At 48.3% G+C, this 26,630-nt stretch overlaps 9 protein-coding genes across 9 annotated transcripts; 3 read left to right on the top strand and 6 right to left on the bottom strand.

The window, feature by feature from the left end:
* Positions 1-3,327: 3,327 nt before the first annotated feature.
* On the bottom strand, positions 3,328-4,966 carry B0J16DRAFT_375844 (uncharacterized protein; the record flags this gene model as incomplete). The annotated part of the gene is made up of 5 exons (XM_046130729.1): positions 4,871-4,966; positions 4,474-4,790; positions 4,059-4,412; positions 3,728-3,976; positions 3,328-3,697 (listed from the first exon to the last, which is right to left on the bottom strand). Exons 1-5 carry the CDS (start codon positions 4,934-4,936, stop codon positions 3,328-3,330), a joined length of 1,356 nt encoding a protein of 451 aa, XP_045979529.1. The 5' UTR covers positions 4,937-4,966.
* Positions 4,952-5,454, bottom strand: B0J16DRAFT_349667 (uncharacterized protein). The gene has a single exon (XM_046128940.1). The coding sequence runs from the start codon at positions 5,337-5,339 to the stop codon at positions 4,956-4,958; it is 384 nt and encodes a 127-aa protein (XP_045979528.1). The 5' UTR covers positions 5,340-5,454; the 3' UTR covers positions 4,952-4,955.
* Positions 5,455-13,487: 8,033 nt separating this feature from the next.
* Positions 13,488-13,973, bottom strand: B0J16DRAFT_418496 (uncharacterized protein; the record flags this gene model as incomplete). The annotated part of the gene is made up of 1 exon (XM_046133765.1): positions 13,488-13,973. One exon carries the CDS (start codon positions 13,971-13,973, stop codon positions 13,527-13,529), a length of 447 nt encoding a protein of 148 aa, XP_045979527.1. The 3' UTR covers positions 13,488-13,526.
* Positions 13,974-15,809: 1,836 nt separating this feature from the next.
* Positions 15,810-17,280, top strand: B0J16DRAFT_273364 (uncharacterized protein; the record flags this gene model as incomplete). Its single annotated transcript, XM_046123636.1, has 4 exons — positions 15,810-15,965; positions 16,087-16,619; positions 16,840-16,915; positions 17,122-17,280. The coding sequence occupies 4 exons, from the start codon at positions 15,810-15,812 to the stop codon at positions 17,278-17,280; spliced, it is 924 nt and encodes a 307-aa protein (XP_045979526.1).
* A 744-nt stretch (positions 17,281-18,024) lies between these two features.
* On the bottom strand, positions 18,025-18,873 carry B0J16DRAFT_273691 (uncharacterized protein; the record flags this gene model as incomplete). Its single annotated transcript, XM_046123651.1, has 3 exons — positions 18,025-18,415; positions 18,596-18,732; positions 18,820-18,873. The coding sequence occupies 3 exons, from the start codon at positions 18,871-18,873 to the stop codon at positions 18,025-18,027; spliced, it is 582 nt and encodes a 193-aa protein (XP_045979525.1).
* Positions 18,874-19,898: 1,025 nt separating this feature from the next.
* B0J16DRAFT_324618 (uncharacterized protein) lies at positions 19,899-20,476 on the bottom strand (the record flags this gene model as incomplete). The annotated part of the gene is made up of 2 exons (XM_046125838.1): positions 19,899-20,063; positions 20,111-20,476. The coding sequence occupies 2 exons, from the start codon at positions 20,474-20,476 to the stop codon at positions 19,899-19,901; spliced, it is 531 nt and encodes a 176-aa protein (XP_045979524.1).
* Positions 20,477-20,895: 419 nt separating this feature from the next.
* B0J16DRAFT_324617 (uncharacterized protein) lies at positions 20,896-21,375 on the bottom strand (the record flags this gene model as incomplete). The annotated part of the gene is made up of 1 exon (XM_046125837.1): positions 20,896-21,375. The coding sequence occupies one exon, from the start codon at positions 21,373-21,375 to the stop codon at positions 20,896-20,898; it is 480 nt and encodes a 159-aa protein (XP_045979523.1).
* Positions 21,376-22,449: 1,074 nt separating this feature from the next.
* Positions 22,450-22,938, top strand: B0J16DRAFT_273842 (uncharacterized protein; the record flags this gene model as incomplete). Its single annotated transcript, XM_046123656.1, has 1 exon — positions 22,450-22,938. One exon carries the CDS (start codon positions 22,450-22,452, stop codon positions 22,936-22,938), a length of 489 nt encoding a protein of 162 aa, XP_045979522.1.
* A 1,456-nt stretch (positions 22,939-24,394) lies between these two features.
* B0J16DRAFT_324616 (uncharacterized protein) lies at positions 24,395-25,432 on the top strand (the record flags this gene model as incomplete). The annotated part of the gene is made up of 3 exons (XM_046125836.1): positions 24,395-24,461; positions 24,592-25,017; positions 25,071-25,432. The coding sequence occupies 3 exons, from the start codon at positions 24,395-24,397 to the stop codon at positions 25,430-25,432; spliced, it is 855 nt and encodes a 284-aa protein (XP_045979521.1).
* Between the last annotated feature and the right edge of the window lie 1,198 nt (positions 25,433-26,630).

Below are 26,630 nucleotides of genomic sequence, written 5' to 3'. Positions count from 1 at the left end.
CTGCGTCCTCCTCCCGCATCTGCACTGGTAAATCCCTAAGCCATTCGCTTACCGACTTCTCCTCCACGGAGTCCTCGCCCATTGTATCATCCACTTTGTCCAACAGCATAGGATCAACTTCCTCCACGATGCCTGCCTGCAGCCATGACCGCAGCACCTGGCAAATAGCAATGGTACTTGCCTCCAGCTGATTTCGAAGAGGCGTCACCATGCGCCCTGTCGCCGAGAATAGTCTCTCGCACTCAGCGCTCATCGGCTGGACCGTCATAAAGTCCACCGCCATTCGCGACAGCCTAGGGTACTTGAACCGCTGCGCATGCCAATACTCGAGCGGATCCCGAATTACGTTATCCGTAGGTAACACATCCTTCTGCCACCTGGCATATTCGTCTTCTGCGTTATCAGAGTCCATTTCTTCGCAAGGACGTATCCGAGCTTCGTCCTTATATCGCTCAAAAGGAGAATAGTACTGTGTCCGCTGACGCTTCGCGGCTGGTTCGCCATTATCCTCCGTAGAAATTTCCAACGTCTTGTATCCTCTGTCCCAAACAGACTGTACCACATCTTTCGCCTTGGAAATCCACGCCGGACGTCCAGACCACACCGTCTCGAAATAACCCCAGCGATAAGCGGGGTGGAGTGCCAGCGAGGTGTAATATATCGGAGTCTCATCCAGCTTGTTGTAGTATTCGTCAAGCTTCTTCCAGCCGAGGTTAATGTTAACCTTGAAGTGCTCGGGTTCAGGATATTGATTGACCATGGCCTTGGCTTTCTCCAATTCAGCCAGCAGGAATTCATATCCCACGATCACCTCCCATACGTTGCCATAGGACTCAAAATATCCCTGCTTGCGTTTCCGTTGAATCCCGTCACCTTCAAGCGCCTTGACTGCGTCCTCGAAGCTCTGAAGGATATCCCCGAACGCCTCTAGAACGGCCCAGTCCTTGTCGCCGAGTTTATTCTCGTCTCGACATATGGCAGGCATGATTGCGCTTGCCTTGAGCCGCTTTGGCCGCTTCGACGTGTTGTCCCTTTCCCATTCCTGCTTGTGCTTCAAGACTAGTGTCTCGAGGTAAGGTCGAAGCTTCAAGGCGCGGCGGATCATGTACAGCTGCGATAGCCAGCGGGTTTCGTTGTCGACAACCACGTTGAGGGGCTTCCGAATTCTCACCCGAGGATCCTCGGATGCATCGAACTCCAGCCGTTGGATACTTCGGAGAAGTGTGGTGAGTAGATCAGATCGGTGGATCGCAACCACAAGATTATGGAGCTTGCCGACGGGACCTCTCTTTCGCCAAAGCTCCTGCTCAGCCGTGGCTAAGAGGTCTCCATGCCCCAACCGGGACTCAAATGCGTCGGCATCCTTTCCAAAGAGAATGGCTTTAACCACAAGATTGATTACGTGGCCAAAGCAACGGCCACGCCGTTCCTTGCCATGGAACTTGAATCTCTCCCCAATGGTATCCATTGCAGTGTCGTTGTTTTGTGCGTTGTCAAGCATGAAGTACCCAATTTTCTCCTCTGAGATCTCGTATGACTCGAGTATTTCGATGATCTCGTGTCCAATATTAGCCCCGAAGTGCCGAACTGTCAGCTCAGGCACTCCCAGAATGAGCTTGCGGGCCTTGCCATCCTCATTTCGAAAGAAGCAGGCAACACCATATAAAGCGTGCTTATTCCGCGATCTCCAGCCGTCGAACGAGATGTGTATCAACCCAGGTGCATTTCTCAATACCTCGATTACCTTCCCTTTGTGTTTTTCAAACTCGGCAACGGCACGCTTGCGAACCGTATCATGACCGACATGGGCATCCGTGCTCACGACGAAAGGGTTGAGGTACTCGAAAATGGCCCGCAACCTCTTATTTTCGGGTTCTCGGAAGGACAGGTTGCTCTCGACGATCCATTCGGCCACTAGACGCTGGAAGACATTCCTGTCAAAGCTCTTAATAAGGCGGTTTGCAATTGCTTGCTCTCGGGGCGCGTTAAGATCGAGGTTGAAGGCTTTCGTTATCGTCTGGTATCCTGTCGACGGTTTCTTTCGAGACGCTGGCACAGACCGTTTTACGGAGGGGTCTTGAATTTTGTGGTGGTCCCAGAGATGCCGTTCAGCGTTCTGGGTGCCAATGGCAACTACATTGCCGGGCTTCGGCCTGTTCCTTTCAATGCACAATCTGCAGACCCATCGCCGCTCCGAGTCCTTCTCGATGTCGAAGCCGTATTCCCACACCCATGATTTTGTATTTCTGCTTCGTTGAGACCACGTGTAGCCACGGAAGTGTCGGAACAATCGATCCTCGTCTCGTCGAGTGGCGCGAGCTTCGGCTGGTGTGGACGGCTCGGGTGTTGATGGAGCCGGTGTTAAGGGGTCCGGTGTGAAAAGGGAAGCTGCTACGAAATTCATAGTCTCAAAATCCGAACTTTGGGACATATTAAAGCCGAAGAAATGAGACGCCAGAGAAGCAAGTCGTGAACAGGAGGTCAGACTGGTGCTGATGCAAGAGTCGGTGGACGAGCGAATCACTTATGGCGTGATTCGCATCTGACGCGTTGACGTGTCGAGCTAATGCCACGTTAAGGAGTGCTCTGCGGTACCTAGATTGAAGAATAATTAGATGTGGTGAGAAGTATCTCCTAACAAACACTAACATCCCACCCACCTTGTGTTGAGCTACCCGGCACCAGATTCTGGGAACATCGCTACAATACCTAATCAACCTTGCCAACGCAACCAACTCAATATCGTGATAATATTGAGTTGGTTGATTAGTAAGAATAGGCTCCGTTGAGTTGGGTTGAGTTGATTGACATCAACCTGGTTGACAACCTCTTGATTGACGTTGCGTTGATCGCCACCCTGATGCCGCTTCCATCCGTGTAGATGTGAATGGCGTCTGGATCGTCTTGCTTGATCTTTTTTTTCCAACTTATGGTTGATCTAATTGAGTTGGAAGTGCCTATCGAAACTTGCTTAAGAGTCGGGACTTGTGCCATTGAAATAGATCGAATCTAGACCGCAACAACCCAATACCAACGACTGACACGTAAGTAGGCCTGCTGATCTCATGCCTTGGTAGTCATTCAGCCAATCGGAGTTTCTTTCGTTTGCAGACAACCAAACTCCATTCCTTGCACCATTGTCTAGGGACTATGCCGAATCTCTGTCAAATGCCGCATTTTAGCTAGGTAGCGGCGATGTCCGCCCAACGTTGACTCAAATGCTTAAGCCATTACCGGAATTGATGATGCCCAGACAAGACAACAGAAAACAACCACCTTATTCAGTCAAAAGTCGTGAGTTGGGACATCTTTCTGATTCTACCTAGCCTAGCCATCCTTACTCCCGGATATCATGCCCAAGATTGAGCTACCAGATTCCTCACGAACCGTCAATTTTGCAAACCGACGTATCCAATTATCATGTTGCTGCCGGTCCGGATCGTTCGCTATATGTATGATATCTGGCGGATAATGACTCTCCATATGTATCTTGCGCTCTTCAATCACTTCCGGCCCTTCTTGCTGAATAGTTATGAAACTCTGTAGTACATTCGCGTCGCTAGGCGTCATGCGACTGAGGACGTCTTGAAGTACTCTTTTCGGCAAGTAATAACCCCTCGCTTGATCGCTGAGACCTTTCTGGGCGATGAGTAGTGTGGCCCTGGCGGCTCTGGGATCTGTATCCCCCACATCCATACTAGAGACTTCTGGCTCGGAGGAATCTCACGCCATGAGGAAATCGAGCTTGGTAAGAGCCAGGAAGGCAAGCATGGCGAGAAATCGGGTCAGCATCATGTTGCCGTATTCGAAGCTATGGCGGAGATAGTGGATGCGCAGAATGGTCTCAAAGTAGGCTCTGTACTTAGCAAGAGATTTCTGGAGCTCGTCTTGATCAAGCAGAGGTGGCGGTGAGCCGTTATTCCCATATGATGCTAAGAGTTCGTAAAGTTGGACGAGGACATAGCAGTAATGGAGGCTTTGGTTAATTATTAGTCTAATTTGTTCTTGGTAGAACGAGGGTGCATCACCGCCCCATACAAGACAGACGAGGTACTTACTGTAACTTGAGCTGCGATGGAAAGACGATATTTGACGGCAATAACGGGCCCGGCAATGTGCGGTACCATGCTTCTAGCTTCTCTACTGTCTCAATGATTCGTCCTGCCCCGCTTCGAACTACTTGAATGTCACTTTCACTCGTGTAATCCTGGAGCATGGCCGCGTTGAGAACGAGGCTAAACTCGACCCTGGCCTTGAAAGTATAACGGTACTGCATTGGAACTAATACCGAAGTCGACGGGTATTTGAGCCAAATTTCGCTATACCAGTCGGGATTGAGGTCGGGATCGGGCAACGGACTTTGGGGTGGAGTTCGCAACAGAGGCGCTGTCTGGAACTGAAAACTCAGCGTACTGCATTCAGTTAGCGAACTGCAAGCACTGCATTGGCGATGCTAGGGTTCATGATTCATACCACTGCCAATGAAAGAGTGACCAAGCCGTAAGGTCATAGGAGTGGCGTAACTTCTTGTGCATTATATATGTTGTCGGCTCGAACAGCCCCAACTCATGAGCAATATCGATTGCCTGGACTAGATATGCTGACGCCAGTTTATCTATACCGAACATGTTTACGATAGTATTCATGATGAGAGCAGCTTGTAGAGTTGTTAGGCTTCTCTCACGGGATTCTTCGACTGCCCATAGCCTTTTGGCCTCGGCAAGAAATTTACAACCAAGGCTATTTGGGTTCCAGAACTCTGCTGGTTGTGAGAGGTAATTCTGGCAGTGCTGGCGACGAGACCGGTAAGTATATATTTTAGGAGAAGCCAGGGGATTTGTAAACTCTCACGAGATTCATGACGACTTACACATCCGACCGCTAGGATAGCGTTGACAAGAAGTGGAGAACAAAAGGTGCTAGACCCAGCCAGCATATCGTCCAGGAAGTAGTCCTTATGAAAAAAAGGTAAACCAGTCGTATTCGTAAATAAAGTAGGCACGTATGAGTGTTCTCATCAAGTCGTCATCAGCGTTAACGGAAGTCCACTTGGAAGGAACAATCTCATCCATTCTAGGGTCGACAATAGAGGCTGCGTGAATTGGCCTCAAGTACTGGGCTTTATTCTTCCTTTCAGATTCCGACAGCGGCGGGACACTGATTTTGCCGGCCTCATCTTTCTCATTCCACTCGTAAATCAAGGAGTGTAAGAAAGGGTTCGTCGGAGTTTGTAAGTATGAGGGCATCAGGGCTGAGTAAAGAAACTGATAGCGATATCTGGTTTCGGGTTCCAGCTGAACTTGAAGAAGGAGATCTGCTGTGCTGAGTTGATGCGCCATAGTCTCGGCATCGGTCCCGGCTCGAATGCGGCGGACAATCTCGTGGGCTTCGGCCTCTGGCCGAGTCTGTATAGCACGATAGACAATAGCAGCAGGATGCAACACCTGAATCGCTTCCAACCTCTCTCTATAACTACCTTCAGGTACTTGCCGGTAAACACAATCAATATGCTTTACGTGGCACTGAGAACACGTCGGCCAGAGACCCAAACAACTCAACCAACTCAACGGACGACCTATATTGAGTGAATTGGCTTAGTAATCGCCAACCTCTCGTTGAGTTGATCAATTGAACGCCTTCGTTGAATGGATTGACGTTGAGTTGGTGGGAGGGAGCGATCATGTGACTTTCATACTTTATGAATATTCTCACTTTATGAATATTGTGTAAATAGCTTAAGTCAGAGTTCTCATTAGGAATCTCTTTCTCTCCTCGTAAACAGTCATTTTACCCAAGTCGCACTCGACCTCGTTCGTGCTCTTGTCCCGTCCCAGTTGGCCTAATTCACGAGATATTCGCAACATGCCCCACCAACTATTCCCACCCTTTCTCCTCTTCTGCCAGCTCTCTCGCTCGGCCGAGAAATGACGCCATTGACTCTCTTGCGCCCGCCTCGCTTCTGGCGCTGCTCTCGACCTTGATTTGCGTGGGAACGAACAGAGGATCCAGGTCGTCGATTATCTTGGCTTGTATCCACGAACGCAGCACTAGACATATCCCGATTATGTCGACTTTAAGGCGGCTGCGCAGGGGAGTCACCAATCGACCTGCGGCAGAAAAGAGCCTCTCGCACTCGGCTGACATCGGCTGGATCGTGAGGAAATCAAGAGCCATTTGAGAGAGGCGGGGATATTGAGCTTGGTTATCCTGCCAATATGCGATGGGGTCCCGAATATCGGTGTCTGTTGGAACCCAGCTTTGTTGCCACGCCTCGTACTCGTCCCTCGGGAACTCAGGAGTCGCAGAAGACCTCATCCTCGCTGGCGTGGTCGTAGGCGTCGATAACCGGCTTGATGGCTCGTATCGTGACTGTTCGCAGTATTCCTCGAAGGCATTTTGGTACTTCCTTCGCCGTTTAGCAACGGGCTCATTTCCTGGGCTCAATACCACCTCGAGGTTGCGATATTCGGTCTCCCATACCTCCTGAACCATCTCTTTCGCAGTTGCGATCCAATCCGGATGTTTTCCCCAGTGTTCTTCGAACCAACCCCATCGATACGCAGGGTGGAGAGCCAACGCCACGTAATATATTGGTGTCTCGTCGAGAATTGTGTAGTACTTGTTGAGCTTCTGCCACCCTAGGTTGATGTTGATCCTGAAGTGTTCAGGATCAGGATAATCCGCCGCGAATGCTTTGTACTCCTCCAGTTTTGCCATTAGGAATTCGAAGCCTTGGATGACATCCCAGATATTTCCGTACGAGCCGACCCACCCTCTCTTCCGTTTGCGTTGAATACCGTCTCCCTCAAGGGTTTTGACGGTGACCTCGTAGAATCCAAGAATCGTGGCGAGGTGTTCGAGGACGTCCCAATCCTTGTTTGAAAGCTGATTTTCGGATAGGCAAATTCGCGGTTGAACAGCCGACCTCCTCATCAGGCCCGTCCTTTTCGACCTATTGTCCTGCTCCCAAGCCTGTTTGTGTTTAAGAATCATCACATCGAGGTAAGGACGGAGTTTGATCGCGCGGCGGATCATGTAGAGCTGGGACAGCCATCTGGTATCGTTATCGACGACGATGTTCAGAGGCTTCCTCGCTCGAACTCTCGGATCGATAGATTGGTCCATATCAGCCTGCTGAACACCTCGAAGAAGGTAACTCAGCACATCAGATCTGTCGATGTCAACAACGAGGTTGTGGAGCTTCCCGACTGGCCCTCTCCTCCTCCAAAGATCGTGTTCAGTTTCAGATAACGCTGCTGCGCCGGAAAGCTGATTCTCAAATGCCTCTGGATTGGAGCCAAAAAGCAATGCTTTGGCAGAGAGGTTGAGTATGTGGCCAAAGCATCGACCTCTGCGCTTGCGTCCATCGAAGCCCAACTCTCCTCCGATCACAGCCATTGCTGAATCGTTGTTTTCGGCGTTATCAAGCGTGAAATACCCGATCTTATTCTTTATACCATATGAATCGATAATCTCGAGGACTTCTGCTGCAATATTTGTGCCAGAATGGCGGGTAGAGACCTCGGGTACTCCAAGGACGATTTTGCGGGGCTTGTTTTTCTCGTCTTGGAAGAAGCACATAATTCCATATAACGCGTGCCGATTTCCGGACCTCCAGCCATCAAAAGAGACGTGAATTAGGCCGGGAGAGCTCTGGAGGACCTCCATAACCTTCGTCTTGTGCTGTTCGTATGATGCCACGATTTTCCTGCGAATAGAGGTTGCGGAAAGATTGGCGTCACAGAGCTTCACGCAAGGGTTCAGATATGCGAAAATCTTCCTGAGCTTGTCGTGTTCTGCCGTTTCGAACGAGAGGTTGGCCTCCACGATCCATTCCATTAGAAGTCGTTGGAAATGCTTCTTGTCGAAGTTCTTGATGAAGCCATTCGCAATTGCTTGTTCTCTAGGCTTATTGGTATCAAGCTTCATCAGCTCGGCGATGGATGACTGTCCCTTGGCCTTCCGGCCCTCTGCTCTTAGCTGCGAGGCTGATTTCGTCTTCCCTTCAGGCGCACAAATCCTGTGATCGTCATAGAGGTGGTTTAGGGTATTTTGGATGCCCGTTGATGTGAAGGTCTTTGGCTTAAGAGTGTTCTTGCGGATGCAAATTTTGCAAACCCACTTCCTGTCGTTGCCTTTCTGGATATCGTACCCATACTCCCAGGCCCAGGAATTAGTATCTCTAACCCTTTGAGACCACGTGAACCCGGGGAAATGGCGCCAAAGAGATTCTTCATATTGTCGCTCTTTGGTAGTGGAATCTGGCGAGGTGGACTTAGAACGTCGCGCTGGCGAGAATGGCGTGAAAGCTGTAGAAGGCGCTGGAGACGACCTAAAACTTCCATCATCGTCAACAGCAGTGATGGCGTCAGAATCTGACAAAATACTCATCCTGAACTAGTTACACAATGCAATCGGTGTAGCTGTTGAAATCGATGTGGAAGTTGGAAGCAGAATTGAGGGCAGAACAGAGGCTAAAAGGAGGTGGCGGCCAGGGAAATTAGGTGATCTGCCATACGTACAAGCCACACATAGCCTTAGTTACGGGTCGCTGTTAGGATTTATACCAATCCGCAGTTACAGTCACTAACGGTGGCTAGTAGACCCACTTTATATCAACGAAATCAACGAGATCCATCAATTTCAAGGTAATATTGAGTTGGGCAGCTTACTAATAAAGTCCTCCATTGAGTTGGTTGAGTTGGCCGTTGATCAACGAGTTGATCAACGAGTTGATTACGTTGAGTTGTTTGGGTCTCTGGTTAATAGGATCTAGGATATTCTGGTCGGGCTTGTGGACGTCACGGAACCAATCGCTGTATTCGTCGCCAACAGCATGTGTAGAACTGCTAACCGCGTCCTCGGCTTGCAACAAGGTAGTCATCGATGAAGGTGGTTGTAATAGAGTCGGGGCCTGACGAGATTCTTCACGATACTCGTCAAAGGGATTCCGATATATGCGCCGCTTCTTCGTGACGGGCTTGCCGCGTTCTCGATCTCGAGAGATAATTCGCGGCTCGTAGTGAGACCGGTATAGTTTTTCTACAAGGGACTTTGCAGTTTGGATCCAGTCTGGGCGGTCCGCCCACACGTCCTCGAAATATCCCCAACGATACGCTGGGTGAAGTGCAATGGCGGCATAATAAACCGGCGTCTCGTCAAGCCGCGAGTAGTACTTGTCAAGCTTTTTCCAACAGAGGTTAATATTAACCTTGAAGTGCTCGGGATCGGGATATCGATGGGCAGCAGCCTTATATACCTCCATTTTGCCAAGGAGATATTCATAGCCAAGCAGGGTATCCCACGGACACCCATATGCCCCAATGTATCCTTCCTTCCGCTTGCGCTGCTGACCGTCGCCTTCGAGAGTAATCAAGACGTGCTCGAAGTGTTGAAGGACCTCGTTAAATAAGGAAATAATAGCCCAGTCCTTCTCCTCGAGTTTGTTCTCGTCCCTGAGGCAGAGCGGCATCTCGCTGCTTGACTTCTTTCCCCTCATTACCAACCCCTCCCACTCGCTCTTCTGTTCATACCAAAGGTCCTCGAGGTGTCACAGCTCAAGACCAGACCAGCTACCCTATACCCAGCTAGTGGACAGGTATCACGTGGTGATACGTTATCAGCTAGATTCTAGACCGACTTTCAGACAGATCCTGAACGTAGCTCCTTGAGCTACGTCTTGTCAATAGAGCCTGACCTGCCTGCAGTGCCTATCCGTAGCAATAGAGAGTATCCTGCCCGACGCGTTCCCCGTCTATCTATATCCCCGAGCCCGACCCGTGACAGTATTTAGATTGTAGAATAATACAGACAGTATATATCTTCAATCTTAACCTGCAGGAAGCTTCATTTAAGGTTACATCTTAAACCTAAGGTTAAGATGGGGTTAATATTAACTATTTAAGCCACCTTTATTACCCCGCAACCCCATTTTGGTGCACGATTTGACCCAAATCGTCTGTGAATAATACCTAGGTTGAGCTGGTCTGTTCGCTTGTCAAGAGTCCAATCTTCGCAATATTACACGACATGCCATGACTGCAATGTTAATCGAAATTGAATGAAACTTGGCCTGCAATGCTATTTAGAACCCTAAAGAAGAGATCGTAGTTTGGTTTGACCGAAAGATTTGCTGGTGTCTTTGAACCCGAAGTCGGATTTGCGTACTGGAGTTTGCGATGGTTAGCCAAACTTACCCGTGAGCTATGAGTTGTATCGTAAAAATTGATAAGACTTGAGCCTGAACTCTTCTTGGCTTACGGTACGCGCCGATACCTTTCTTAAGACATAGCCTGATTGGTGAACAAATGCGGAGTACCGGTAACGTAACTGTCGGAGGTTGTAACACCCAGAGACCCAAACAACTCAACGTAATCAACTCGTTGATCAACTCGTTGATCAACGGCCAACTCAACCAACTCAATGGAGGACTTTATTAGTAAGCTGCCCAACTCAATATTACCTTGAAATTGATGGATCTCGTTGATTTCGTTGATATAAAGTGGGTCTACTAGCCACCGTTAGTGACTGTAACTGCGGATTGGTATAAATCCTAACAGCGACCCGTAACTAAGGCTATGTGTGGCTTGTACGTATGGCAGATCACCTAATTTCCCTGGCCGCCACCTCCTTTTAGCCTCTGTTCTGCCCTCAATTCTGCTTCCAACTTCCACATCGATTTCAACAGCTACACCGATTGCATTGTGTAACTAGTTCAGGATGAGTATTTTGTCAGATTCTGACGCCATTACTGCTGTTGACGATGATGGAAGTTTTAGGTCGTCTCCAGCGCCTTCTACAGCTTTCACGCCATTCTCGCCAGCGCGACGTTCTAAGTCCACCTCGCCAGATTCCACTACCAAAGAGCGACAATATGAAGAATCTCTTTGGCGCCATTTCCCCGGGTTCACGTGGTCTCAAAGGGTTAGAGATACTAATTCCTGGGCCTGGGAGTATGGGTACGATATCCAGAAAGGCAACGACAGGAAGTGGGTTTGCAAAATTTGCATCCGCAAGAACACTCTTAAGCCAAAGACCTTCACATCAACGGGCATCCAAAATACCCTAAACCACCTCTATGACGATCACAGGATTTGTGCGCCTGAAGGGAAGACGAAATCAGCCTCGCAGCTAAGAGCAGAGGGCCGGAAGGCCAAGGGACAGTCATCCATCGCCGAGCTGATGAAGCTTGATACCAATAAGCCTAGAGAACAAGCAATTGCGAATGGCTTCATCAAGAACTTCGACAAGAAGCATTTCCAACGACTTCTAATGGAATGGATCGTGGAGGCCAACCTCTCGTTCGAAACGGCAGAACACGACAAGCTCAGGAAGATTTTCGCATATCTGAACCCTTGCGTGAAGCTCTGTGACGCCAATCTTTCCGCAACCTCTATTCGCAGGAAAATCGTGGCATCATACGAACAGCACAAGACGAAGGTTATGGAGGTCCTCCAGAGCTCTCCCGGCCTAATTCACGTCTCTTTTGATGGCTGGAGGTCCGGAAATCGGCACGCGTTATATGGAATTATGTGCTTCTTCCAAGACGAGAAAAACAAGCCCCGCAAAATCGTCCTTGGAGTACCCGAGGTCTCTACCCGCCATTCTGGCACAAATATTGCAGCAGAAGTCCTCGAGATTATCGATTCATATGGTATAAAGAATAAGATCGGGTATTTCACGCTTGATAACGCCGAAAACAACGATTCAGCAATGGCTGTGATCGGAGGAGAGTTGGGCTTCGATGGACGCAAGCGCAGAGGTCGATGCTTTGGCCACATACTCAACCTCTCTGCCAAAGCATTGCTTTTTGGCTCCAATCCAGAGGCATTTGAGAATCAGCTTTCCGGCGCAGCAGCGTTATCTGAAACTGAACACGATCTTTGGAGGAGGAGAGGGCCAGTCGGGAAGCTCCACAACCTCGTTGTTGACATCGACAGATCTGATGTGCTGAGTTACCTTCTTCGAGGTGTTCAGCAGGCTGATATGGACCAATCTATCGATCCGAGAGTTCGAGCGAGGAAGCCTCTGAACATCGTCGTCGATAACGATACCAGATGGCTGTCCCAGCTCTACATGATCCGCCGCGCGATCAAACTCCGTCCTTACCTCGATGTGATGATTCTTAAACACAAACAGGCTTGGGAGCAGGACAATAGGTCGAAAAGGACGGGCCTGATGAGGAGGTCGGCTGTTCAACCGCGAATTTGCCTATCCGAAAATCAGCTTTCAAACAAGGATTGGGACGTCCTCGAACACCTCGCCACGATTCTTGGATTCTACGAGGTCACCGTCAAAACCCTTGAGGGAGACGGTATTCAACGCAAACGGAAGAGAGGGTGGGTCGGCTCGTACGGAAATATCTGGGATGTCATCCAAGGCTTCGAATTCCTAATGGCAAAACTGGAGGAGTACAAAGCATTCGCGGCGGATTATCCTGATCCCGAACACTTCAGGATCAACATCAACCTAGGGTGGCAGAAGCTCAACAAGTACTACACAATTCTCGACGAGACACCAATATATTACGTGGCGTTGGCTCTCCACCCTGCGTATCGATGGGGTTGGTTCGAAGAACACTGGGGAAAACATCCGGATTGGATCGCAACTGCGAAAGAGATGGTTCAGGAGGTATGGGAGACCGAATATCGCAACCTCGAGGTGGTATTGAGCCCAGGAAATGAGCCCGTTGCTAAACGGCGAAGGAAGTACCAAAATGCCTTCGAGGAATACTGCGAACAGTCACGATACGAGCCATCAAGCCGGTTATCGACGCCTACGACCACGCCAGCGAGGATGAGGTCTTCTGCGACTCCTGAGTTCCCGAGGGACGAGTACGAGGCGTGGCAACAAAGCTGGGTTCCAACAGACACCGATATTCGGGACCCCATCGCATATTGGCAGGATAACCGAGCTCAATATCCCCGCCTCTCTCGAATGGCTCTTGATTTCCTCACGATCCAGCCGATGTCAGCCGAGTGCGAGAGGCTCTTTTCTGCCGCAGGTCGATTGGTGACTCCCCTGCGCAGCCGCCTTGAAGTCGACATAATCGGGATGTGTCTAGTGCTGCGTTCGTGGATACAAGCCAAGATAATCGACGACCTGGATCCTCTGTTCGTTCCCACGCAAATCAAGGTCGAGAGCAGCGCCAGAAGCGAGGCGGGCGCAAGAGAGTCAATGGCGTCATTTCTCGGCCGAGCGAGAGAGCTGGCAGAAGAGGAGAAAGGGTGGGAATAGTTGGTGGGGCATGTTGCGAATATCTCGTGAATTAGGCCAACTGGGACGGGACAAGAGCACGAACGAGGTCGAGTGCGACTTGGGTAAAATGACTGTTTACGAGGAGAGAAAGAGATTCCTAATGAGAACTCTGACTTAAGCTATTTACACAATATTCATAAAGTGAGAATATTCATAAAGTATGAAAGTCACATGATCGCTCCCTCCCACCAACTCAACGTCAATCCATTCAACGAAGGCGTTCAATTGATCAACTCAACGAGAGGTTGGCGATTACTAAGCCAATTCACTCAATATAGGTCGTCCGTTGAGTTGGTTGAGTTGTTTGGGTCTCTGATCTCACCATTCGAATGGCCCCATCTGACAATCATGCGGACAGCTATGGGCTCGGCCGGGCCGAGTATATCTCTCATGGCACGGCGTGACTGTCTGCAGGCATTCCAGAGACCCGAATCGATCAGATACGTCGAAGGATTGTTTTTAGTCCATGAAGCTGTGGTTTCGTCAATGGCACTGAATTGACTGGACTTGGGGCCAAAGGCCCACTTAGGACCGGTGAGGTAGTAGGTATCGGCCCAAGGGGTTTCTGAAGCGCCGCCTTCATGTGATTGACTTCTATGTTGGCTGGTCAAGCTGAAGATTTGCACACCTGCCTTTGCAGGACGGACTGCGGAGTTCCAAATCTCTGTTTGTAGCTCTAACGGAAGGTTTCTGAAGCAGTGAAATGAATCAAACATCCTGGTTGTCATGAAACAGCCGAGGATAACTTGCAAAAAGACGAATTGACTTGTAAGGTTATCTAGTTCCTGTGAGACTTCAATATCAGGACAATCAATTCTATAAAATCGTCAAAGCACTTCCAAATCTATGCTCGCTAGACCTGGGAGGCATCGTAAAAGGACTTTAGAAACCATCGTATGTTAGGATCAACCGCCAATGCAAGACGTTGGACGGCTTACAGGAAAGCCCACTATTGGCAGCGCGATAAGTTTCCATCATTGATTGTTTATTCAGCGTGCTTTTTCTGCAAATATACGTAGAAAGCAGAATCCTGTGGCCAAGATGGGCCGTTTTTTCTTCTGCGCGTCTATCGATGAAGGTCACCCCAATTGAACCTCACTGTGCCTGAGTTCTATAGTACTGCTGTATGCCTACGATAATACTCCTCTACAGTACAGTATTAAGCACTTCCACCTTCCGCTCCAAAACAACATTCCTCTTTATAAAGTCTCGGGTGGGGTCTTCGCGGTACAACGCTCTACCTCATAAGCAGACGTTTTGTCAGAATTTGGCCGTCTTATGGGCGCGTAAGCAATTTCCGGCCGAGCGAATGAAGTACTTAAAAGTACCGCTGCTGCCTCGAGGTTTGGGGCGCAAATCTGGGGAAGTGGGACAATATAGTCCACCGTCAGGAATCCATCATCGTAAGTTTGTTGAAAGTGACCCAGAACAGACTAGATGCGGCAGGCTCCCCCACTTACTGATAACTCTAGTGTAGTCCCTGTTCTGTTCGCTCACTAACAGCATCCAGATCAGTATCGAAGAATATGAACAGATGCGAACTCTATAGAAGACCGGACCAAGCGACAGTTAGTAAGCAATACATCTTCCAGGTTATTGAAGTAAATATACATTGATCTTGATGCCGGCGCCCGATTCCAGACCGCCGAGATAGACAGAGGCTGTTACGCCTGAGAGATGGCGGGGTTCATCTTGACGCAGGCTGGGCATGGGTCGTGCGCCACGCTTAGTCCATTTTGAAGCACTTTCCATAGTAAACTCCTGACTGTGAACCCGCACCCCACTGTATAAGATTGGGGATCTGACCTCCTCCCAGCCTACCCGGAACCTGGTGAATGCCTAGGTACTGGATTTGTCCAATGAGAATCATTATTGGCACTGCGGAGTATCACATTGGTAAGCTACCCCATTCATTATTCCAGATCTGTCAGAGAGTAGCTTCCTAATACTTTCCCACTTCGCCCCCACATTGCCAGTCGCATCCCTGGTAGCCTCTTCACATATTCTCACAACGTGGGTTGGCCCTCGCCCTCTTCTCTATCTTTACTCTTGTTCTTTTCTAGCTAGCGACAGAATTGGCAAATTGATTCAGGCTGACGACGTTGATAGCTGCAATGCCGCGTGGACTGGGTCAGAAGTGATGCGGCAAAGTTTGATCCCATAGTGGCTAGTAGAAATGGGCTAAAAGCTCAAATAGTAACATATGAAAACCTTGGAAATATTGGATGCAAAAATTCGGCCCATTTTAGCCAATATTCTTCGAAGAAAAAACTTTACTTTGAAGGGCTCATTGTCGAATATTTGACGTGACTATCCAAAGACCTATAAGAGCACGGCGATGCGCAGATCGGTAAGAGAACAAACCTGCCTAGTAAGAGCCGTATCATCAAACTGCAATCTGGTAGTATTCCACCCCTACGTCAACAGACCGCAAACGTAGCACAAGAGAATTTTTGACCCCACCACACCCCCCCAAAAGTGCGGCGTGATTGCCAAGTAGCTCTTGATATCATTTGAGGCGTTTGCAGCCGCTATCTGTTGCAAACAATAGGATGGCTTGGAATACCAGTGAGAAAGCCCTCGAGCTCTTCATCATCCAGATCTGCTGTACCGTACTTGTCTACCTCTCGGCATGTTTACGATTCTGGGCGCAATCTGTCATTATGAAAGAGCATGTAATACACGACAAGTTGATGTATCTGTCAGTGGTAAGTTCACGTTCTGAATATGGCAGGTGCAATGCACATAGTTGCACTATTCGCCCTCTTCACGAGGCTTTCTGCCCCTGGGCAATGACAAAATGACACTGACTGTGGACCACTTTCCCAGTTCCTCTATACTGCCCAGGTTATCATTATAGTACGCGGCATAGTGGACGGCGGAATTGGACAACATGCGGGCGACGTTAACAGAGCAGGAATTGTCAAAGGTTTCCAAACTTGGTATTTCGGGGAACTAATATATGCCGCACTTTCATGCTTCATCAAGACATCGGTAGTTTTGTATCTCCATCAGCTTTACATCGGCCAACCATCAAAACGAGCGATCGTCAATAGACCCTTCCTTAGAGTAACTTTGGCCCTCTGTCTTGTCTGCGTCTGGGCTACATCGATTGTGTTTTTCTTGACCAGCATCTTCCAGTGCTCTCCCGTCGGCTACTATTGGGAGCAATTCAATGTTCCCATCAGCCCTGGCAAGTGTTCAAAAAACATCGTACCCATCACTGGTATAGTTCTTAGCATCGTTTTGGCCCTCAGCGATTGGACCTTGGCTCTAGTAGTACCCATTATGAGCCTATGGAACGCGCGGTTGCCGTGGAAAACCAAAGCTGCGATCCAAGCTTTGACGAGCTTAGGCGTACTGTGAGTGTTGTTTTACTTTTTTATGTTTTCCTTTACCTTGAAACTATTGTTAGTGTTACGTCCGTATGAGCTCGTATGTCTAGGCAGCTCTCCTCCAAGGGCTTGCCACATCCATTGGCAACGATGAGAATACTCATTGGCCTACTTCCCAGGGCAGGAGGAGCCGGATTGGTGTCTATTTAAAGTTCATTGCGTGGCTGACTATACGTCGATATAACAGAGCGGGCGCGGCAATGATTGTGCGAATTCCCTACATCAAGATGTTGGATCTTACCGAAGACTTTCTCTATGAAACAGTGTAAGACCTACATCCACTTGCTGTTACCTCATGCTTGCTCACTAAGTCGTATATAGAGATGTTGCAAAATGGACGGTTATAGAAGCAACTCTGGGAATTGTGGCCGGGTGTTTGCCAACCATTTGGCCATTATTTAGAGCGATGAGATCCAGACGTGTTTCACCAGGCCGCGATCAGGTAGATCATGAGGTTTTGAACCATGAGGTCCGGGTCGAAGGAGGGACGAAACAAAGCCCCATTCAAAATAACCGTAACACGATCCTTCTTCAGACAGAGTTCCGCCGTTGGGAAATCAACAATTCAGAAAAGCGTGTGAGGTATGCTCCGAACGACAGTTTTAGATGTGGTCAATGGCATCTATAGGGTAGATCGATATGGCAACCAGCCAGCTGGCATACTCGTAACGTAAACGCTTAGAAGTTCTCAACCTGGAAGAAAGAGTAAGAGGTATGACCGCAAGAGGCCTTTATTAATAATGTCAACGAAACAGACGACTTGCCACATATCAGTATGAATGGATATGCAACAGTGGAGTATGGCGTTAAATGACAAAACCAACGGTTCGAGGAAACAAACCGTTAGAACGACCCACGGACAGGCTTTTTGTCATGCTAGCGAGGCGTATATCTGGAAGCCTCCGGTTGGAATACTTTCTTCTTATAGCGCCCTTCCTGAGGAACTGTGCGGACGACTATTCGGGCTCGGCTCGCTTCATTACAATCTTAGTAATTCCCAGCCTGGTATCAAATAGTCCCTGTGAGTACCAGTTGATTGCTCCAGGAAAGCAAAAGAGCTATGGGAAGGTAACCCTTCTGGCCCTGTCAGCACATATGCTACCCGGATACTCGGAGATGGATGGGTTGCAGACCTTGCGGTGATCCATTCATGTTTCTGTTCTTTCTCCACGAGAAGACGTCGTCAAAAGGAGTGTAACCAACCTATTAATAGTAGACAGTTATATACACCAAGACACATCGTAGAAAGAAACTCGTCACAAGAAAAACCTGCGAATTTGGTTTGTTTCTGGATATTTGCACTATGAAGTTCTCTCATGAACTCAATGACCATATGCATCCACCTACTAATACAAATGCCTTCTATGGCAGCTCACCCGTGCACATCTCCATCCAGGCTCCAGATGTCATCGTCTGAAGTCTCCCATCTCAAGACCTCACTGGAGCCTCCGTTATCAGAAGTACCATCATCGTCCGTGAAACTGCGTAAGCTGTTTCCTTTACTACTGCTACTACTAGATAGCGTACTCCAGTCATAAGGTAAACCCTCGTCCATAGCTTTCGTCGGAGTACACCATTCAATCGTAATCTTTTGAAGTTGTGGCATCTTGGCAAAATAGGAGAGGCGCTGGATATATTCCATCAACTGCCCGCATTGACAGTCCTGCCTTTCCGCCTTGATCGTGAGATCACGCACTAGCATTTCGACCGCAACAGCATCTTCCCAATCGCCAAGCATATCGTCCAAGAAGCGAGAGAATCCGCTCAAGCAGATTACGAATGCGTTCTCCTCATAAAACACTCTTCGAGCTTCTAGAAGGAGATGCTGTCGAGACGCATCGTCATTGAGGAATTTCTTTAGAAGAAGAAATCTCCCAATACTCTCCTCATCTGACCAAGCAATAGGTTCTTGCACCGTGACTGGACCCTCCTTGACCAAGTACTTACAGAGTACGGCGCGGCGATCGTCTGATGGCATCTTGGCAATGTCGTCGAGAGGTCTCCCACCTGTCAGTTGAGCGAGGTCGTCCCTAGCGGTCAGGAGCTGCATCTCTTGGGCCTTGTGGATCACTGAAAGTGGCTGGCAAAAGATGTTAGTAGCAGTGGATTCGACAAGGGCCTGGCGCAGGGTGGCTTGATTGTTGATGGATGACAGAAGATCACGGACCTGAAGAAACTTGTGTATGCTCTTTCCTGGCTGGGAGAATGATTTCAAATGCATCCCGCGTTGCATTCTTATTTCTTACAAGCGATGAGATGACAAAACGAGGAGGTTGAAGAGACTGGGACCATTCCTATCAAGAGGCAAGAATATGCCACACGACTGCCTCCAGGATCCACGTCATTTCAATAAGATAGAAGATCAAGCAAATATATGATACAGATACTATACTCACTTTCGTCCATATTGGTACGTCCAGCTGCATTCAAATCGAATGTAGTGACTCCTGATCTGATCAGTTTTTGGCTTCTGCGACAACCCTACGATGGGTTACACATTTGCCATTCGATACAAAAAAGGACCTCTCCTGAAGCCCTCAATATTGTAACAGAGGCTGGCTTGCGAAAATGACGTGGATAGTATTGGAGGAGATGATTATGCCCATCTGCCCATCTGTCCATCTAAGATCCATACAACTGAGGCTGGACGGGTGAATGGACTCCTACATGGCTGAGGAACGTCGCCTTCAGTCTTGGCTTATATGGAAGGTGTAGGCTATCAGCATGGTGGTACGGTAGAATACGAGTCGTCTGCTTGTGTTGAAAAGGCTCAGGACATTCGTACCGACGCACTGTCGATTGATCAGCTTCTTGAACACCAAAGGCACAGCAGACGAGACTTATCAACACATGACTCAGGTCTTGCTAAAACACTATCATCTCGAACAAGGTCAACATTTAATTTCGGCCTGGTACACAGCTTTCAACGACGAAGTTTTTAATCAAGTTCCATGATTCCCTTTCGAAGCTCGACACGATTCAGTTTTTAATTCATATATCATCCTACATATGTCTCCTACCACGTAGCTGTTCGCTCTTGAATGTTTGTTCCAAGGATTACAAGGCAACAAAGAAATAATAGATGGCGGTGATTATTCTTCATAAAGTACATGAAAGTATGCAGAATCGACTGCGGGATTGCGAAACAGTGCGTTATTACGCTGCTCATATGACCAAGTTATGAGAGGCAGATCTTAAGGAAATGCTGTTAAACCCTGAGAAGCAACTTCTGTTTCCTTTATCTCCCTAGCCGCTCCTAGCTAGCCGCTGCTCATTTCGGTGTAGTTGAAGCCCGTTATAGATTTCCTCAATGCTTGGAAAATCAAAATCGTCGTCGTTGTCGGGAGACTTGTTTCCACGTCGGGGGGGAAGTGAAACAGCCCTTGGGCTTGAGTAAGATACGGCGTTTCTCTTTACAACTGTCAGCACTACATCTCAATATCTTCGGAATTGCATACATTTGAGTTTTTCTTCGATCTCATGGCTGATCTTCTGCGCCGTTTTGTCGATGGCGTCCGCAAACTAGCTACCCATGATCCGTTGCTCATAGACTCTCTGGCACGGGCCGTAAAGGTGCGAGGCCGTTCGGACAACCTCGTGACTTCAGGCATTGCACGTTGTGCGTCGATTTGAGAAGCACATTCTGTTCCAGCACAGTCTCTGAAAGACAATGGATGTTGGCTATCGCTATCCTGCTGCTGTTGGACCATTCTCCCCGGCTGATGCGAATTCTTCCTCTCTCTGGACTTGCTAGTATGCCGAACAATACATTGTTCAAATGGTAGGGTGGTAGCGGCGGAGATTTGAGTGATTGTTCCTCCCATGATGAGGTGGTGCAGGAGTTTCTGCATGACTTTGATCGGCATCTGTTCGTCTGGAAAGAGATGTTGGGACGGTGGCCAAGGTGAGAAAGAAGAGAGAATGGATGTAAAATGATGGCAACTTGCTGTTATTTATACTGAAAGATATTTAGGTACATGTATTTCTTACCAAATATTCTTCCTCAAAGTAACCAGGTTTCTCACTCCAAAACCCAGGGCGTAGTGTCATGAGAGACAGAGCGACAGATCCATGGCGTCCTTATGAGCGACCAAGACCTAGACGCTACGCGCCTTTACTTGGTTCTTTCAGGGATATGAGGCACGCCTAACGAGGCTGGGGGTAATGAGCCGCCATTGGCGACATGAAGACAAGTGAACAAGGTCGAGCCGGAAAGGATGCCTACTTAGCTGAGACATAACATCTACCTATACTGATATTCCCCCGTAACTCTATCATGCTTTGAAGCTGAAATCATGTTTGCTATTAACTGTTGGACGCGCTTGATAAATCCACAGGACAACATGAGCACGCCGTCGAGTATGCACCCCGATAGATTTATGAATCGCGGCCCCAAGGCATCAGCGGCGGCGCCTGAAAGTAGCAGCGCGGGAGCTGCGGCTAGACCGTGAGCTGACGGCGGCCAGAAAGCGAGCGACTGCGGTATATTGAGGTTTGATGCCAGCTGGGGCAGTCCAATGACTATGAGACCGCTGGATGCGCTGGTGGAGAAATTGACCCCGTAAAGCTGGAATAATATTGCAGTTCTTCTAAGTGTTAGTGGGATTTTAGTGCCCGTCCTTAGAACCTGCGAAGAATCATCGACGCCGAGGATGGTTAGATGAACCCTAGTCTGATCTTTGGGTGCGTACTGCATCGCCGACCTAAAAGGTAGAGACTTCATGGCGGCCGTTCTGTCATACACGGCACTGGTAGAACGCAACTAAGCAAAGTTCATGCAGACAAACTGGAATCGCGGGTGTCTTTGATCTAGAGGTGGCGTCTCAGTCTTTTACTTTTCTGTATCCAGTTCCTAGATAGGGTGAAGCTCCTCTCTACTATCTTGGCGTAGTGTGAACATTCCTCAGAGTTTGACAAAAATGCCTGTCGGGAGTTGTAGCCCACAGCGTGTCAACAAAAGATTGTCAATACAAACTCTACAGTCGAAGATACACATTTCGTCTTCACCAGGCCTTCAATCCACAATAGCCATGGTCCTGCCACTGCCTCTTGTCCGACTGGAGCAAACTCTTCTATTCAGAGTCTTGCAGTCCATACATCTCCTTCCCATTACATGAATGAAGCTACTCGAGTCCTTGGCTAGGAGGATATCTCTAGGATAATACATATATGATTGTAGTAGGTTGAATGTCACGGCTGTTTATATGTCTGGGTACGTTTCAAGAAATGTACAAGTATTTCATGTTTGTGTCGATAGAGAGGCACCGGGAGCAATTCGGAATAGTAGCTAGTTGCATCGATGTGTTGGCAAATTTCAGATTCGTAACACCCTCCCCGACACATTCAAGTCAGCTTCGATGGTTCATGACATTGTGTACTGTATATGAAAGCGGTATCAATAACCTGAACTGCCTGACGCAGTGTTGGCTAATTGATGTGTCAGAACATACCGGTATCACAGTGGCGTATGATCGCTGAAATTCCCATCCCAAGCCTATCACTTCTCAAAAGTGGAGCGAGAATGGAACCAGGCTTAAGGTAAGTTTAAGTTACATAAAGCCCCTTGATTAGTACGACTAAGTTCAAGTTTTCCATTTGTGACAGCCGTCCCGAAAGTAAAAAATGAGAAAAGTATTCATAAGGCTAGGGCCGAGCCGGCAACGGCCGTTCCAGGCGCAAGACAGCCGGCCAGAACAGAAGCATCCAGCTCGACCTTGGATAAAAGGCCAACTTGCTGATGCGGCTCCCTCAGCCATTTTACCAAAGCCGGCAGAATTCATTCTGGCCCTTCAGCAACATGTCTTGGGCATGTCTATCACCACTCGTCTCACGGCTATCACATCTTTTTGACAGTAGCAGCTGGTCTGACCAGTGCCGTTCAGCTCAAGGAAGAGCGAAGAATACATTCCGACGAAATAAGATCAATTTGCGGCCTTTTAAACCCAAACACCGGATATCTACTCAAAGACATGACGCAAAGAATCCTGTACCAAGACAACAGGCAAATATGATTTATACAACAAGATATGGATCATGCCGCATCACGGATAGCGGAAGCGCAGATGTCATCTCCTCTCAAGTCATCCCCGTATCAGTTGATGTTCTCACAATGCCGCGATACGTCGATCGTGCATGCCAAACCGATCTACGACCAACTTCGGCGCTCTCAACATACGACCTGGTCTCAGCGGATATCCTAGATGAGTGTACGATTCCAGATGGAAGGCAGCCGCCTCCTCCGCCTCCGCCCCCGCCTTATGCGCTTCGACAAGACCCGAAGGTGTGATCGATGTGATCGATGTGATCGGTGTGATCTGTGTGGACGAGCACAGCGGGCGAGATTATGCACATATGTTGGGAGAAGATAGGCGAACTTGTTCGACAGCACATCATAAATCTCAGGTCAAAACGAAAGGGTATGCGAGCTAAGAGATGTGATCATAGTGGTAAAACAGGGCAAAGGATGTGCTTCCACTGATAGTATGGGTGTAATCCTTGACATACCCTGAAACTATAGTGAACAATGGACCACTTGAGAACTTACCAGCCCAGATAAGCAGTGAATGTTTAATGGGGATAATACGTAGTTTTAGTAGGCGTATTAGCGGCAGTCCGATTCTGGATTCCAGAGTCTGGAATGGAAAGTGTGAGTGAGGGTTAGGATCCGCGATTTATTGATTTTGCCAATCGTCAGCAACGATGCCTTTCCCTACATGTGCTTTAGAAGCGCACAACAATCCTTCATACTCCACTTAGATAGAAAATTGCGGAGTATCTTCATTACTACAGTGTTGAGCACTTGCACCTTCCTCTCTTTCAATAACTCTTGTTTGTAAAACAAAACCCTATACGCCGGGGTCAGGTAGCGCTTTACACTGTGTACACTGATGCCGACACTAAAAGTGGACGTACAAATGTACTTGTCTTATCGATGTAAGCTGCAGTGCTTTTGACTCGCACCGTCATTATGCCTCCACTTCCACAGACTCGCGCCCTAGAATTCCAACTTCATCAGCCCAGCTAGAGATTGCTTACGCATCTATAAGCGGGCCGATTTCTGACAAAACTCGGCTGATGAAGTACAGCCATGTATATAGATAGCCCCACCTTAGACTCAACAAAGATCATGTTGTCTCAGAGTGGAAGATGCAAGTGCTCAATACTGTACAGATACCGTGACTTCGCATCTAAAAGGACTTCGTGGTATATGCAAGTTCAATACCCATGGTCCTGTTGAAATTAGACCCGTGCAGTCTCTATAGCGGATACCGTTCACAAAACTCAAGGACATAGATAGATGGCTAAACACTAGTTAACGAGCTTAGGGAGCCGCTTCTTTTGGCCCTCCATGTTCGTCTTCGTTCACATACCGGCGTGGAACGTAATGAAGACGTTATGGCCTGAATGGGTCTAGCAGCCTTATGTGATACTGTTTCACACTGACTTAAAAGAAAGTCATATTGCGAAAAATGACTAACAAGAGTGTACCGCCACAAGAGGACTTTCCCACACGGATTTGTGGACACCAGATCAACCAGTCAGTCCAAAATTTGCCTTTACAATATGTACCCTTCCAGCTCACCCCGAGAGTGTCGTATTGTCCGTCAGACGGTATAAGATCCTTATACTTTTAAATTTCCTTCGATGTTCGCCACAGTCGACAAAATCTTACTCGATTGCTTATTCGTTTTTTTATCTATCGATATATCCATATCGACAGAGACAAAAGCGTTTCGGGAAATATGGCTGAGTTTGCGTTTGAAGATGAGGACTTGACTACCCTCAAGGGCAATGTTATCGTTGTCACAGGTATGAAACATACTGCCCGTCTCGGCCCCCGCATCCCGCTCCAATGCCCAGATGGCCAAGCTCATAAATGGGCTGGCTCTACACGCCTTAATTACGTCGGCCTCTTTTAACATTAAATCTCTTTGAATAGGCGGTTCATCTGGCATAGGACTAGCTACCGTGGAACTACTTCTATCGATCGGAGCCTCGGTAGTCAACGGTGATATCCAGACTCTTGAAAAGGAAATGACAGGTGCCTATAAGTTCATCAAGACAGATGTAACTAAATGGGAAGAGTTACTTGTGCTGTTCAACAAGGCAAAGGAGGCACATGGCCGTATCGATCATGTCTTTGCCAACGCCGGTATTGGGCCATGCGCTGATTACTTGTCTACTCAACTTGACCAAAATGGCAACCTAATGGAACCATCGAGCCGGAACCTTGACGTTAACGTCAAGGGTGTTATCAACACGTCTACTCTCGCGATTCACCATCTGCGGCAGCAACTTGAAGGAGGAAGTATTGTTATCACCGGATCCGCGACCGGCCTCCAGCGTTTCCGCGCCGTTGACTACGGTAAGTTGAGGAACGGTATCCTCAGGGCGCTTAATCAGGCTGATATGTATTAGCTACTGCCAAGCATGGAGTGCTCGGCTTCGGGCGAGGACTTGTCCCGTTGCTTAAAGCCGCTCGAGTTCCGATCCGTGTCAATACCTTGGCACCCAGCTGGACGGACAGCAATGTTCTCCCATCCTTGAAGAGCTTGCTGAGCAGCATAAATGTCGACGTGCAGCCTGCCTCTGCAGTTGCTCGCTGTGCTGCTTACCTCATGGCTGATACCTCTATGAACGGACAAGTCGTCTATGTGCAGCGTGGTAGGTATGCTGAAGTTGACAAGGCTGTTTTGATTCCTACGTATAAAAAGATCAAAGGCGATGGGTACCCAAGTGAGGATGAAGTCTTCGAGCGACTAGCAGCGGCGGCGGCGTAAGGCGTAGTCTGTGGTATAGACGAAATGGGAATGAGCACGTAGCAAGACAGCGAATTCTGTACAGCTATAGAGCATCACAAGATGCGACAAGAAAAGAAATCGCGCAACCACTTAATTTTATTTGATCCAAGGTACAGTGATGAACATTCGTAGTTTCCTCTTTTACAACACTATCACACTCTCTTCGTGTCTCCACATAGTGTTAGTGGCTTACTTTTTGTTACTGTATACTTCTGCGTGAATGCTGACGAAGATTCGCTCCAAGCTTAATGAAAAGTAGCTACAGGGCTGACACGCATTATCGTAAGCGACTCCATTCTAGGTTTTGTCTAGATACTTGTATCTATCAATGAAGTACGCTTATCCCAGAGTCGAAAATGACGTTCAGGTGTTCTTGACGTCCTAATGCGGATACCTTGACCCATGTAAGCAGTACTTGTATGTATCTATAAGTCGCTGCTCCAAAGTTTACAAAGAGGATGTAATTGTGAACAGGAAGGTGCACATGTACAGTACTGTACAATATGTGATAGAATGTTGAACAGTACTACCATACCGCACTACGCCAGCAAACTCCCGTCAGCTCATCGAAGAGTCGGAGTCAACCCCACTTGCTTTGCCTGGCCTGGCCTTGACGGGGGATTCGCGTTCCCTAAAACAGATTTCTCAAATACAGTAATGATTAAATGAAATCCTCCACCCATGTCTGTCCTCAGGACCGGTTGCAAGACGTGAAAGCGCTTTTCGAATCCTCTTGGTAGTCCTAGGTCCTCGTTTTAGTTAGGTTCCTCATCTCCTCGAAGGTCGTAACCCCCACTCCCCGGCTCGAAGAAGATATCGGGGTCAGGTTCCATCGCAGCTAGGTGTTACCAGGGCATCACTGCTTATCAGTCTAGCTCGACCTGGGTCTAAAAGACATGCCTCAATAAAGTCCACTTCCGTCGAAATCTCTACTGAAAGCGCCTTGCCCATACACGAGATGCATCAATAATGGCCATATATGGAATCCTAGGATTCTAACTACCAAAAGTACCGGAAGCCTTAGCCGCCAAGGGCTACCAGCTCAAGAAGGCTGTGACTCTTTTTATCCCTACTTTAGTATATGTTTCAGTGTGGAGTGGGGAAAAAAAGAAGAAAAAGAAAAAGAAAAAGATTCTCTAGCGGTCCTTCTCTATGGGATCCGTTTAGTATAATCTGT

This window comes from Fusarium flagelliforme (assembly GCF_020744385.1).
Source record: "Fusarium flagelliforme strain FIESC 12 MPI-CAGE-AA-0113 chromosome Unknown B0J16scaffold_7, whole genome shotgun sequence".
In the NCBI taxonomy this organism is placed as follows: domain Eukaryota; kingdom Fungi; phylum Ascomycota; class Sordariomycetes; order Hypocreales; family Nectriaceae; genus Fusarium; species Fusarium flagelliforme.
Note: the sequence above shows the minus strand (reverse complement) of the source record. Positions and strands in the feature narration are given on the sequence as shown.